The sequence below is a fragment of the Miniopterus natalensis genome, chromosome 15 (genome assembly GCF_054644295.1).
Source record: "Miniopterus natalensis isolate mMinNat1 chromosome 15, mMinNat1.hap1, whole genome shotgun sequence".
Classification (NCBI taxonomy): domain Eukaryota; kingdom Metazoa; phylum Chordata; class Mammalia; order Chiroptera; family Miniopteridae; genus Miniopterus; species Miniopterus natalensis.
Genome location: NC_142095.1, coordinates 3,349,347 through 3,362,290, shown reverse-complemented (window position 1 = coordinate 3,362,290; position 12,944 = coordinate 3,349,347). Strand labels below are relative to the sequence as shown.

General features: G+C 61.6%; 2 protein-coding genes across 4 annotated transcripts; one reads left to right on the top strand and one right to left on the bottom strand.

The window, feature by feature from the left end:
* The first annotated feature begins 780 nt into the window (after nt 1-780).
* INKA1 (inka box actin regulator 1) lies at nt 781-2,418 on the top strand. 3 transcript variants are annotated; one of them, XM_016202889.2, is made up of 2 exons: nt 781-860; nt 1,579-2,418. In XM_016202889.2, the coding sequence occupies exons 1-2, from the start codon at nt 810-812 to the stop codon at nt 2,371-2,373; spliced, it is 846 nt and encodes a 281-aa protein (XP_016058375.2). In that variant the 5' UTR covers nt 781-809; the 3' UTR covers nt 2,374-2,418. The 3 variants fall into 3 exon arrangements, with proteins under 3 accessions (XP_016058375.2, XP_087680860.1, XP_087680861.1); XM_087824734.1 differs by having other exon boundaries at nt 799-902; XM_087824735.1 differs by having other exon boundaries at nt 818-1,175.
* Nucleotides 1,381-11,147, bottom strand: UBA7 (ubiquitin like modifier activating enzyme 7). Its single transcript, XM_016202885.2, has 24 exons — nt 11,018-11,147; nt 10,765-10,933; nt 10,554-10,688; nt 10,341-10,447; nt 9,915-10,005; nt 9,689-9,824; nt 9,387-9,484; nt 9,147-9,293; nt 8,586-8,768; nt 8,313-8,420; nt 8,076-8,156; nt 7,842-7,997; nt 7,588-7,753; nt 7,303-7,508; nt 7,142-7,206; nt 6,868-7,051; nt 6,720-6,794; nt 6,299-6,476; nt 5,723-5,805; nt 5,379-5,471; nt 5,093-5,284; nt 3,399-3,491; nt 3,224-3,324; nt 1,381-2,787 (listed from the first exon to the last, which is right to left on the bottom strand). The coding sequence occupies exons 1-24, from the start codon at nt 11,071-11,073 to the stop codon at nt 2,655-2,657; spliced, it is 3,036 nt and encodes a 1,011-aa protein (XP_016058371.2). The 5' UTR covers nt 11,074-11,147; the 3' UTR covers nt 1,381-2,654.
* Nucleotides 11,148-12,944: the final 1,797 nt, after the last annotated feature.

The following is a 12,944-nucleotide window of genomic DNA, read 5'->3' as shown; positions in this document are numbered from 1 at the left end:
ATGGCGCCCCAGGGGGCAGGCGCTGACCATTCGGGCCGGGAGCGCCGCCCTCACCCCCGGAGCCCCGTCTGGGTGGGGGCCGCCGCGGGCCGCCGGAGGGGGTGCAGACGCCGCCGCAGGAATCCCCGCCACCCGCGCGCTCCCCGCTAGAGGGCGGCCCCGCAGAGCTGGGCCCGGGCGCGGGACGGAGAGGGCGGGGCTGGGCCTCGGCTGAGGTCCGTCCCCGGTGCCGCGCGACGTCCCCTGCTACCCGAGTCCTCGGAGGGGCCGGGCCCGCCCCTCACTTCCAGGGATTGTCCTGGCCCGCTCCAGGCGCGCGTTCAGTGGGTCGGGTCCCGAGGCCCGGCGCCCGGGGGCGCTCTGCCGGCGCAAGGGTGCAGCCGGGGGACCCGCGCCCGAGAGGCCCCTGCGGGAGGGACCGCCTTCTGTCTTGGTAGAAATGGGGCAACTGAGGCCACCGTGGGGAAGCGGCTTGTCCCGGGCCACGCGGCGAAGCGGAGCGAGCGCAACGGCGCAGGGCGTCGGGGAGTCCCCGGCCCGAGCCCGCGCGGCTTCCAGCGGCAGCCCCGCCCCGGCCGCGGAGTGGGTAGTGGGCGTGGGGCTCACCCACCCGGCCGGCCTGGGGCGGGGCCACGGCAGCCCCGCCCCGGCCCCACGGGCTGCGGCGCCAGGGGCCGGCCGAGGCTGCCAGATGTTGGGGCGGCGGCGGCGCGGGAGCTGCGCGGAGCGAGGGGCCGCGGCGCTGGGCAGAGCGCGCCGCGCGCGGGGGCCGCCCCGGGGCTGGCCGGCCGGGGGGCTCCGGCGCGGGCATGCACAGCGCGCGGCTGGACGGCCTCCTGGGCCAGCTCCGCTGGGAACTGGTGAGGCTGGGAAGCGCTGTGACCCTTAAGGACGCGTGTGGGGTGCGTGGCTGCCATCGGCCCGAACGACACTCGGGTGGGGGGCCGTCCCCAGTGCTCGCCCAAGGCGGGATGGGGGTGGAGCGGCCCAGATGGCCCGCGTCGGATTTCGGACGGTTGGGAGCCGCGCTGGGCATCAAGTAACAGCCACCCAGCTGGCCGAGCTGCCGGGGCTTCGGAGGGAGCTGGGGGGAGGGGGGAACCTCTTTTGGGATGGAACTGAGACTTCGAGGGACGAAAGGGGTGCTGGCGCTGCTGGGGTGCCCCCTATCCCAGGTTTGCCGGAACCTCCTTCCTCTCCCCCCTTCCTTCCCCCCCTCGCCTGGCAAGTGCTCTATCGCTCTGGGGAGCTGAATCCCTCAGGGGGCAAGGGATGCTGCACCCCAGCCCCCAGCCCTGAGCAGCACCTACTTCCCGATTCCGCCCGCAACCCTGCCTCCCGCCCCGGTGGCGGTGGCGGGTGCTGACTTGCCCAGCTCTGCGTGCTGCAGCCTGCCAGACTGCCACCAGGTCGGCTTATGGGAGCCACACGAGCTTCGTGTGCCAGCGCCCCCATGCCCTGTGCTCAACAGAGGCCTTGCTGTCCAGCCCTCCCGGGCCTTCTGTTCTGGGGTTGGCCTGGCCAGGCAGGGAGGGTGACCGGCACTGCCCCTCCGACTTCTGCCCTCTTCCTCCACAGCCGTGCGGCCGGGACACAGGCTCACCCCCCATGCCTGGCCCCCTCCCGCCACCCCGCAAACCAGCCCCAGGCGTCCGCCACCGGCTCAGGGCCTCAGATGCCTTGGAAGAGGACCCCGTGTGCTGTGTGGAGGAAGAGCTGGAAGAAGGTGTGGTGACAGGAGACAGGAGTGTCGCCTTGGAGGGCCCTAGGGAGCACACCTTGGACTGGGACTCGGGCTTCTCTGAGGTGTCAGGTAGCACATGGAGAGAGGAAGAGCTGCCTGCAGTCCAGCATCCGGCACCCCCAGCATGGCGCCCCCACAGACAGCACCTCCCAGCCAGTGGCGTCCCCCTGGACAGCGGAGCCCCAGCGGCCAGGGCACCTCCTGCTCACCGCCCACGGCCCAAGTCCACCCCAGATGCCTGCCTGGAGCATTGGCGGGGCCTGGAAGCTGAGGACTGGACAGCAGCCCTGCTGAGCAGAGGTCGAAGTCGCCAGCCCCTGGTGCTGGGGGACAACTGCTTCGCTGACTTGGTGCACAACTGGATGGAGCTGCCCGAGGCAGCAGGTGAGGGGGACAGTGTGAGTGGGCCCCGTGTCCGTGCTCGGCCCCCCCAGTTCCTGCTTGGCCTCTCTGAGCAGCTGCGGCGCCAGCTGGCCAGGGCCCGCCGGGCAGCCATGGCAGGAAAACGACTGTCATGCCCACCTCGAGCGGAACCCGAACTGCCTGCAGACGTCTCACGCTTTGCAGCCCTTATGAGCTGCCGCAGCCGGCAGCCCATCATCTGTAATGAGGTTGTCAGCTACCTCTGACCCTATCCTCAGCCTGGGACAATAAAGGCCTTTCTCTGGACTGTCCTTGGTTCCATACGCCTGAGTCCCTGGAAGGCAGCTCCAGCCCTTGGGGGCACAGCCCAGGCAGGCAAATGTAAAAAGCCTTTTCCCTCCTTCCAGGGCTTTCCTGTGTGCCCTTGTTACCAACCAGTGTCCCATCATCCAGCCTCTGCTTACGCCTTCCTTCAACAAGCATTTATTGAGTGCCTACTGTGGGCTCCGGATGCAGAGCTCGGTAGAGGTGGTGGAGCTGCTGCCTGTCACAGCTTGTAGTGCAGGGGCGGGAAGGCAGTGTCATCGTCTTCACCCTCACAGCTGAGCTCCAGCACCAGCACCCGCTGCCCAGGCTCAGGCACCTGCTTGCCTGTCACCCGCTGCACCAGTTCTGTCACCCTGGTGGCATGGGGGGGAGGGGTAGTTGAGCAGTGGCAGGCAGAGAGTGACCATGGGCTAGGGGTGCTGATGGGCCATAAGGAGCCTGAGCCAGGAGCAGGAGCAGCTCAAGACAGGAAACATCTGAAACTATTTTCGGAGCAGCTGGCGGGGCAGGCAGGAGGCAGGAAAGGGCTAGTCCCCCGGGAGTGGGCTATGAAGGGGGGCGCTGAGCAGGGTGTGGAGGGGCTGGTGGGGCTGGCCAAGCAGGCAGCTCCTGGAGGCCCCTCCTCAGGCTCTGGGCCCTCGCCCCACCCCCAGCCCATTTGCTGACTCCATTTGGCAAAAGGAAGGTGTGAGGGGTGCAAATAGGGCTGGGAAGAGGAAAGGCTTCAGGTCCCCCACCTCCCACCTCCAGGGACAGAACAAAGCCTGGCTGAAGCCCGGTGTGGCTCACCTGAGGGGCAGGTACTGGGCCTGCTTTTCAGGCGACCATCCTGCCGAGTAGAGCAGGGCCTTGCCCTGCAGCAGCATCTTCACCCTCAGCCCATGTTGTTCCTAGAAAGAGACAGGTCAGGTGCCAGCTGGGTCAGGCTGGGCCAGGCCTGGGGGTAGGGAAGAAAAAGGCGCACCTGGAGATGGTCCAGGAGTGACCTCAGGGTCCTCTCGGGCTGCCCAGCAGGCACCGTCAGGCGGCTCCAACAGGTCCAGGTCAGGCGATGGAACTGGGGGGAGCAGTGGGGAGGAGTGAGAAGCTTCCCACATACACCCTCTCCCTACCCTAGCTACCAGCAGCCAATGGCCCCTTCCCTGGAGGAGGAGCTGGACCAGAGGCAGGAAGCAGAAGCCAGGGGGTGGGGGTGGAAGGTGGGATCTGGGCCCAGAGTCTCAGCACCCTCCCAGCCCATGCTGGGGCCAGCACAGGAAACGGGGCTATGGGGCCCCCACACAGGGAAACGAGTGATCCATCACACAGGCTGGTGTGTGTAGGAGGGGAGGGGGGCAGGGCGGCGCTTCCTGAGGAAGTGGAGCAGGGCCCCTGGGTTGAAGTCTCCAATAAAGCAGCTTATTCCTCAGTGCAAGTCTGGGAGCTGGGAAAGGGGGTGTACATCCTGTCCCCTCATCCTGTACTGCCAGGGCCTTGGACTACTCATGGACACAAAGGGGCAAGGGGCACAGTGACCACTGGGACTCCACTGGCTGGCAACCCCAGCAGGGACACAGTCCACAGAGGCCTCTTCTTCCTGTCCCTTCTTTTCTTCCCTATTTCAAGAGTCTTGGGGTTCTAGCACCCTGAGCTGAGGGCAAAAGGGTGGCAGGCAGCCAGGGACCAGGACATGAGATCCTGCCAACCCCCCCAGACAATATAGTGGGGTCAAGCTGAGATGAGACCAGAGGTGAGATGGGGGGGACCTCCTCCTTCCCCCTCCACCATGGACAAAGGCAGCCTGTGTGCTAACTAGAGGCAGGGCCCTCACAAAGGGGCTCTGTGTGCTGTGCCCTGAGGGCCCCCGGGGCTACTAAGCAAAAGCCCAGTGCTAGCCCATGACCTCTCCCCTCTACCCTGGTGAGGACATTCTCTCCGCTCCCTCTTCTGTGCCCCCAGGAAAAGCTGAGTACTGCAGAGGCTGGGCACACAGCCAGGGCCATTCACAGCCCCACACTCGCAGGAACATATGCACACAAGCCCAGGAACACCCACATGTGTACTCACATGCACACCCATGAGAGCCCACACTGAAGAAGAGCCCTGTGCTCCCATCTGGTGCACAGATGTACAAGCATGCTCCCTCCATGCCCACAGAACACAGGGCCAGGGAAGGCCAGGGATGCCTGGCCCCAGCACACTCACACCTGTGACATGAACGCATACATTCCCACGGGGCTGCAGACCCCACACCCGTGGCAACAGGGAGCTGAGTGCCCTTTAATTCAGTTTGGCTGAGGCAGGTCAGGATCCCCATGCCATGCTAGCTGAGGCTGATGTTAGGCTCTGTTTGGGGCTGGGGCCCTAGTCCCCCCTCCCCATCACCTCCCCCTCAGGGGCTCCTGGGGAGGAGGGGGCTGTGGGGGATGTCTGGCTCACTAATGAGTTAAAGCTGCAGCTCCCCCAGATCCAGGGCAGCAGAGCGTCGGGCGGTGGGGGTGGTTGATGGCTACTTCCTGTGTCTGACAGGTCCCAGTCTGGCTTCGGGGCAGCAGGAAGGGGGCTGAAGGCAGACTTAAGAGTCTGGGTCTTGCTGCAAACCAGAAGCTGGAGTAGGGCCTCTTTGGGTAGGCGCAGGGAAAACACAGGTTTGGTGTGGGTGGGGTGTCGGGAGCTCACCGTCTGGATGGCTGGGGCAGGGGGCACATGGCGGCTGAAGAAGTTTTCAGCCAGACGCAGGTAGCTGCAGCGAAAGGCGCTGCGGGGCCGGGGCCCGCCCACCACCTTAAACAGCTCCAGGACCAGCAGGCCCGCCACAGCCGCTGTAGTGGTGGCAATAGCTGGGATAATCTGGCCCACGATTCGCTTGCTCTGCCAAGGACAGGAGACTGGGTGTGGGACCAGGGTGTAGGGCTAGGGTTTGACCCCCTCACCTCTATGCTGGAGTCCCAAGGGGCAGGGTTACCTGGGTGCGGTTGGCTGGTAGGATCCCATAGTTCTGAGCTCGAAGGCTTGCTGCTGCCGTCACAAAGTCTATGTGGAAGTTACTGTCATCGTCCTATGAGATTCAAGTCACAATAGTGTTAACACTGCCCCGTGCCTCTCACCATGACCGACCATGTGCCGCTGCACAGGTCTTACAGTGGATACTCGCATCTCCCCGCTTATCAGCTGAGGGAAGGTGAGCTGCTCCTGGGGTCTTGCTGAGGGGAGAACTGGGGCCAACGGGCTCCAAAGCTACCTTCTTAGTTCCTGACCTTCCCCAACAATCTCCCCAGCCTAGCCCTTCTCCCCCACTTAGGCTCCCACCTTCTCAAACCTCAGGGGCTTCAGTGGGGAGCCCTCACTCCAGTCTTGCAGGGCGACACGCAGTCTCTCCACCCGCCCGGGGTCTGTCGGGGAAGGAGGCGTTGGGACAGCCCTTAGCCTCATCTCCTGCATTCTTCCTGGAGCCTGGGCCTCATCTAGGTCTCTGCCAAGCCCACGGTCTCCACCCCTTTCAGGAGGGCCTCTGGTTGATGCTACAATCTCCTCTCCAGCAGCCCCCACCCACCCAGTGTTCGTGTGCATGTGTGCGTGCTGTGTGCCTGTGTCTGCAAGCATGTGTGCGTGCTGTGTGACTGTGTCCTCATCTGGGGGCCATAGATAAGTGGTCGTCAGGACCCAATGGTTTGTGTTTTGTGTTAAAAACCTGCCAAGGGAATGAAGGTCGGGGTGGGGGTGGGGTGGGCATCAGGGAGAGAGCCTACTGAGGGCCCGAGGATGAGCTGAGAGGTAGTGAGTTGGCTGCAGGGCTCCCAGGCCCTCTCTTTCTCCTACACAGGCTGAGGGCAGTGGCAAGCCTTTGGGTGGCAGCATGGGTGTAGGTAGGGCCAGGGACCTCACCAAGCTCTGTGTCACTAGAAGCCAGGTCACCAGAAAAGGTGGGGTCCGAGTGCTGGAAGACAGGAAGTGGCAGCAACTCCAGCATTTCCCTGAGCGCAGGCTGGTCCTTTGAGCCAGGCAGCCCGTGCATCTGGGCGTACAGGTTAGCTGCTGCCAGCACATAGAGGAGGTGCATGTCCTGCAGTCAGATCAAGAGCAGGGGCCGATGCACAGGTGTGCGCGAGCATGCGTGGGTGCACAGGGTAGAGGTCACCGCCCACTTGTGGATGCGTCTGAGTGCCTGCCTCTGCCTCACATGTGGATGCCCACATGTGCCCAAACCTGGCCCTATCTTGCAGCACCTGTGCAGAATGCAGAGGCGCCCACTTCTGCTCTCAGGGGCCACATTGCCATCTTGGGGCTCCCAAGGGACCCCACTCACTTGACTTGCGTCAAACTCCAAGGGCTGAGGACACTGTTTGGGACTTGACCAGAAAAGTGTTCCATCCTTAAGCACCTAAGGAAACGGATGCTGCTGGGCTCAGTTCAGTCACTCTGAGCCCTCAGCCTCCAGCACCCTAGCTACCCACTTTGTCAGGTGGGTAGTGCCTAAGCAGCTGCATGATGCCATCATGGAAGCACAGGTGCCAGTGGCCGAGGGCCCACACCACACAGTCTTGCCAGTTCCGTGGACGATGTCCCAGGACGCCCACCACCCCCTGCAGCCGGGGCAGCAAGTGTGGCCTGTCCCTGTCTGCCAGCGAAGTAAGTGCCCTGTGGAGAGGGAGGATGTCTGAGGTTAAGTCCCAAAGACTCTGGTGTTAGGGGCCCTAGGCTCACATCCTCCCTTGTTGGTGGCCTTACTGTTGGTGGCAGTTGATGGTCTCGGCAGACAGACAGAAGAGTCCCTCAAACTCATCCCGGGCCCACTGTGGGGAGGAAGAAACCATAAAGTGTCAGGTGGGGAACAGGTCTGCAGCTCAGGTCTGAGCCCTGGGGAGAGGGGTCCCCAGGGCGCTTCCCACCTGCAAGGTGTGCTCAGCCGTGGTGGGGAAGTGGTGCCCGGTGCAGACGGCCTGGGGGGCACCCTCAGAAGCAGAAGCAGAGGCGGGGCCTCTGTAGCCCTCAGTCACGCAGGGCATGAACACCGAAGCGCTGCCCAGGGTGCCCTGCGTGCCCGCTTCTAGCAGTGGCTTCAGGTAGTGGGTGCAGCGGGCAGCCACATAATACCCTGGCAAGGAGGCAGAGGGTGAGGAGTGGGCCTGGCACAGCCTTGGATGAGGGGCTGAGTTCCCAGGTCAAGAACTCACGGGCCCGGAAAGTGTCCAGGGCGGCAGCCACGCCATCCACACGGGAGAAGAAGTCGTCCCCGTAGATGTGCTCTTTAGTGGGATCCAGAGGGTGGGTGAGCGGGGTCACCTGCAAGTCTGAGTTCAGGCGGCGAGCAGCCTCGGCAGCCACCTCTGCTTTGGGCCTCTGAGAGGGAAGCAGGAGGGCGCTGGGTGGGGGGCGGAGGGCATTGTGGAGGACAGTCCAGAACAGGGGGCGTTGGGGGGGCACTCACACCAATGTCCTGGGGCCTGAAGAGGAATTGACGGCTGAGGTTGGAGCGCTCAATGTGGTCCATGTCGACAACAGTCAGGCCCCCGCTGCCCCCAGCCCCCAGGCCCACGAGGGCGAAGCCTTTGAGCAGCTCGCAGCCAATAGCACCGGCACCCACCTGCAGCAGGAGCGGCCTTAGCCAGAGGGCCAGGCCTGGCCCTCCCACAAACACTCCCAACCTCGCCACGCAGCTCACCAGGAGGTAGTGCTGGTGGCTCAGCTTCTTCTGAAAAACAGTCCCAAACACCGCGATTTGCCCGTCATAGCGGCAGCCTCTCTAGGGGACACAGGCACCGGTCAGTGATGGCTGCTGGCCTGTGCCACGTGTCCCTCTTCCACTGGGTTTTCAAGGTCAGGACCTTGGGACCGGTCCTCCTGTTCCTCCCCTAGTCCTGAATTTGGATAAGGCGTGCACCCCACCGCAGGCTCTCACCGGTGCGCAGTCCTTAGGATTGGGGAGGAGATCCCTGTCTTCCGGGAGGCAATCGAGGGCATCAAAATACAGCCACTGGTCCAGGGGCATGAACTTCCTGCAGATTGCCTAGAAGCCAGCACTTTAGGGCCTCCTGCCACCTCCTAACCCCTCAGTCCCGGGCTGGGGGCTACACCCAGGCTGATGGAGCCTCTGGGGACACTGTCTGGAGTTGGGCACCCTCTGGCACCCACAGTGACCTCTGCATCCCTCCCTGCCTGTGCCTGCACCCACCTTCAGCACTTCTTGGGCAGCCACTGCACCCAGTATGGATGCCATGGGGCTCAAGACACCAGCACTACTCAGGGCAACTGTCCGCATGATAGCTTCATCCAGCTGCTCTTCCAATGGCTCTCCCTTTGTCCCCTTCAGTGGTTTCAGGCCCCGGGCCAGGCCAACCACCGTCTCTGCATCAGCCTGTAGGTAGAACTCCGTAAGCACAGCAGCCCCGGCCTGAGCTCCACTCAAGTCTTTCAGGCAGCCACCCACCCTGTTCCACAGAAAAGGAAGCAGAAGCCTGAGTGGGAAGGCAGACAGGGGCCCAGTTGCCAGACTGTGCAGTCCCAGCAGAGGACGCCCGGCGCCAGACAGCGGCCCTGGCGCAGCTTCCAGCCCAGATCTGAGGGGTCAGGAGGTAGCAAGGTCCCCAGGCTTCCAGGGCCCCAGGCTCTCCTTTATATGCATAGGAAACTGCCTCTGGGATTCAAACTGGCATCTGTGAGATCATCATTGTTGCCTCCCAGCAGCTGAGACTCCAAGACAGAGGCTGGAGGGAGGAGCAATGGGGCTACTCACAGGATCCCAGGGGTGGGGCGGGCGGCCGCTGAGGTGCTGGAACTTGTGCAGGGCACGAAAGGCCTGGTGCAGGCAGTGGGCACGGTGAACTTCCTGGGAGCTCTGGGCCACCACACGGGGCTGGAGCAGGGCTGCATCCAGGGGCTTCTGCAGGGGGCACTGGGCTCAGGGACAGGTCCAGGACACTGTGGGCCCCTTGAGTCTCCCACGTTCCCCCACCTCAGAAGAATTTGCACTCACATGGCTCACAGTATTGGATCTCTTGACCTCAGTGACAGCTCCACCACGTAAGTAACGGGAGAAAGTTGCTGTGTTCCCAATCTCCAAGGTCCCATCATCTGGGGGACATCCAGCCTAGTTAGTGTGACCTCTGAACCTGAGGAGTTCCCCACACCCCGTCCTATCTTGCATCTGTGTCCTTGACGTTGCCCCACTCTGAAGAAGGCAGGGGGAGAACCTATCCCCAAAGACCCAACCAGACTGTGTCTGTCCCCAGTGGGAGCGTGGGGGCTGAGCCTGGGACTGGAGTGGAATTGGCTTACCCTGCACACGGATGCGCCGGGGAGCACAGCCGTTGAGCTCGATCATGCCCTCAATCCCCGAGAAAGTCACCAAATCCCCATCACAGAAGAAGCGGGCATCAGCCGCTTTTCTCAGAGTGAGAATGCCAGGGGAGCCCTGGATAAGAGATGGCTTGGCTCAGGGGTGGCTGTACCTGCCTTCCACAGGCTCTGGCAGCCCCTCCTCCACTCATACCTTTGCACCCACCTGGGAGATGTGCTGGATGGCAGCTGTCAGGGGTTCTTCCTCTGTAAGGTCCTGAACAGTGAAGTCCTCACCAAAGTCACAGAACAACTGCCTGGGGTGGGGTGGGGTGGGGTGGGGTGGTTGGGGTCCCTGAGATGGCTCAGAGGTTAACCACCACTACTATTGTGGTGAAGGGTGGGAGACACTAGGGGCCAGAATCAGGAAAGATGCCAGGAGAGGCTTGGGAGCTGAAGTTTGAGGGAGTTACTGGAGCACATCCCGAGGGGGGATAGAGGAAGCAGAGGGGTGGAACTGGAGACCAGAGTCCAAAGGTGATGCTGAGATAGGCCAGGGGCTGGGTGCAGGGGCACTCGAGCAAGCCTGGAACTGGGGACAGCACTGGGACCAGTTGCTCTCTGAGGTGGCAGGTGTGGCAGGCGGTCTTACCCTACAAGGCCCCGGGTGTCAGCCACCAGGAAGCAGATTCGGTGCTTGTGGCATAAGGCGCCCACCTTCAGCTGCTCCTCTAGGGTCGAGGCAGTCAGCACCACCACCTGGGCAGACGTCAGGATCAGCAGGGCCAGCCCACTGCCCAGCCCACCCTGCAGCTAAGGCCGGAGAAGGGCACTCACTGGCCTGGGGGGTGGGGCTGGGGGGAACCTGGAAGTCCAGCAGCAGGTCCTCGGTGATGTCACCTATGTGGACGTGGACCTGGACATCTCCGTTGAGCTTTGCCACATGTTCTTGAGATGCCTCAGCCCTGCTCCTTGCCAAGTCCTGCTCGGAGAGGAAAAACTAGAGAGAGACCCAGTCCAGCTTGGGTCCTACTCCCTCCATGGTCTGTGAACCCGCTACCTCCCAGGACCCTCACCTGGGCAGCCAGGTCGGACCAGCAGGTGGGGTGGGGATCGTGCAGAGTGAGGCTGCCCACGCCCATCAGGACCAGGTTTTTGGCCACCTCAGCTCCCAGGCCCTGAAGGCCCGACAAGAGGACCTTACCCTCCCGAAGCCTCTGCATGGCCGGCAAGCCCAGCACATACCTGTGGATGGAAGTAAGAGGGCAGGTGAATTGGAGCTCAGAGGTCAGAAGACCACCCCCCGCCCCTCCCCACCTCGGGCCTCACAGCTGCCGAGAGTACAGCTCCTCATCCAGCAACTCGGGGGAGCCCGGGGCGTCCATCCTGAGGCCTGGGGCTGGGCAACAGGCTCCAGCGCTGGTCGAGCGGGTCCCTCCCTGCCCACAGCTGCCCAGAGAGGCCAGCGCCCAGCTGTGGCTACTGTGAGCAGGCTCTGGGCTAAGGGAGTGAACGATACTGCGGCTGACAGCTTTCCTCTTGGCTCTTCTCTCACCCCGGGAAAAGCAAAAATGAAAGTGAAACTAGACTCTGATCTGGTTCCCCGTCACCGCTCGAGGTGCTGCTGGACCGCCCAGCCTGGCAAAGATCAGCCTGGCAGCCTCAGGGTGCAGGCGAGGTGGGACTGAATGCCTGGGTCTGGTTGGCAGGAAGGGGCGGGCCACGGGAGGGACCCTACCGGCTGGGCTGCATTCAGTGGCCTCCCGTGGTTCCCTAGCCGTCCCAAACCTCAGGCCCCTCTCCCTGTCGGGTGCCCCTGCCTGAGTGGGCTTCCTGCCCACGGAATGCTGGCGGGAATTCCCTGTCCTGAGACTCACCAGGCCTGCTGCTGTCCACCATACAGGGGCTAAGATGCCATAGAGGTCGGAGCCATTCCCGGCCCAGAGGCTGTGGGAGCTTATGAGGTTATGCCGCCCCACTCCAGGGCCCAAAGCACAGCCCGGGTGGGGCCTGGCATCTTTAGGAGTGCCCGCTGGGCGCTGAGCTATCTCCTCAAAGAATAAGGATCCCCCCCTGCCCGCAGCTGCCAGCCCAGAACAGATGGCAGGGTGGTAGTCCTAGGCGGCCAGTCGGGGGTGGGTCCCGGGACTCAGAGAGGGTGGTCAGTCTCTGAGTGCCAGACCTGAGAGTGGGAGGCATGGGGCAGCCATGGTCACATATGACCTTATTTTTCCTTTAAATTTTTATTTTGAAATAATTATAGACTCAAAGAAAGTTGCAAAAACAGTACAGAAAGCTCCTGTGTAACTTCACCCATGGATGTGTCGTTTGCCTTCTTAGGAACTTGGAACCAGTATTCTGGAGGGTGGACCACAGCTCCCCACAAAACTCCACGTAGTGAAATGATGTACCATCATCAATTATTTTTAAAAATTGAGGTAAAATACATGAAAATAACCATTCAAAATGTACAATTCAGTGAAATTTAGTGTATTTGCAATGGTGTGCAAGCACCACCCCTCAAATTTTTTTAAAATTTATCTTTATTGTTGAAAGTATTACAGATGACCCCTTTTACCCTGAAACCGGGCCCCCTCAGAAGTTTTTATAACCCACTGAAGAACACCCCCACCACAGTAAATCATCACTACCACCTCCCTGCCAGCCCCCTGGCAAACACATTGTCTCTGGAGATCTGCCTATTCTGGATATTTCATATGAAGGGAATCGTACAGCCCTGGCTGGGTGGCTGTTGGTTGGAGCACTGTCCTGTACACCAACAGGTTGCAGGTTTGACTCCCGGTCAGGGCACATACCTAGGTTATGTGTTCCATCCCGGGTCCGAGCATGTACAAGAGGCAACCGGTCGATGCTTCTCTCTCTCAAATCAGCATAAAACAAATCCTCAGGTTGCGATTAAAAAAAAAGGAATCATACAAAATATGCTGTTTTCACCTAGCATGTTTTGGAGGTTCATTTGGTTGTAGCATGTATCAGTCCTCCTTGCTTTCTGTGGCCCAGTAATGTTCCATTATCTGCATATATCACAATTTGTTTATCCAGTCACCTGCTGGTGGACTTCTGAGTTGTTTCTGCCTGTTGGATGTTATGAATGAGTGCTGCTATGATCACGCTTGAACGTGTACTTCAGTCCCTGTTCTCAATTCTTTGGGGTATATACTTAGGAGTAAAATTACTGGGTCACGTGGTAATTCTGTTTAATTTTTTGAGGGATCAACAAAATGTTTTCCACCAG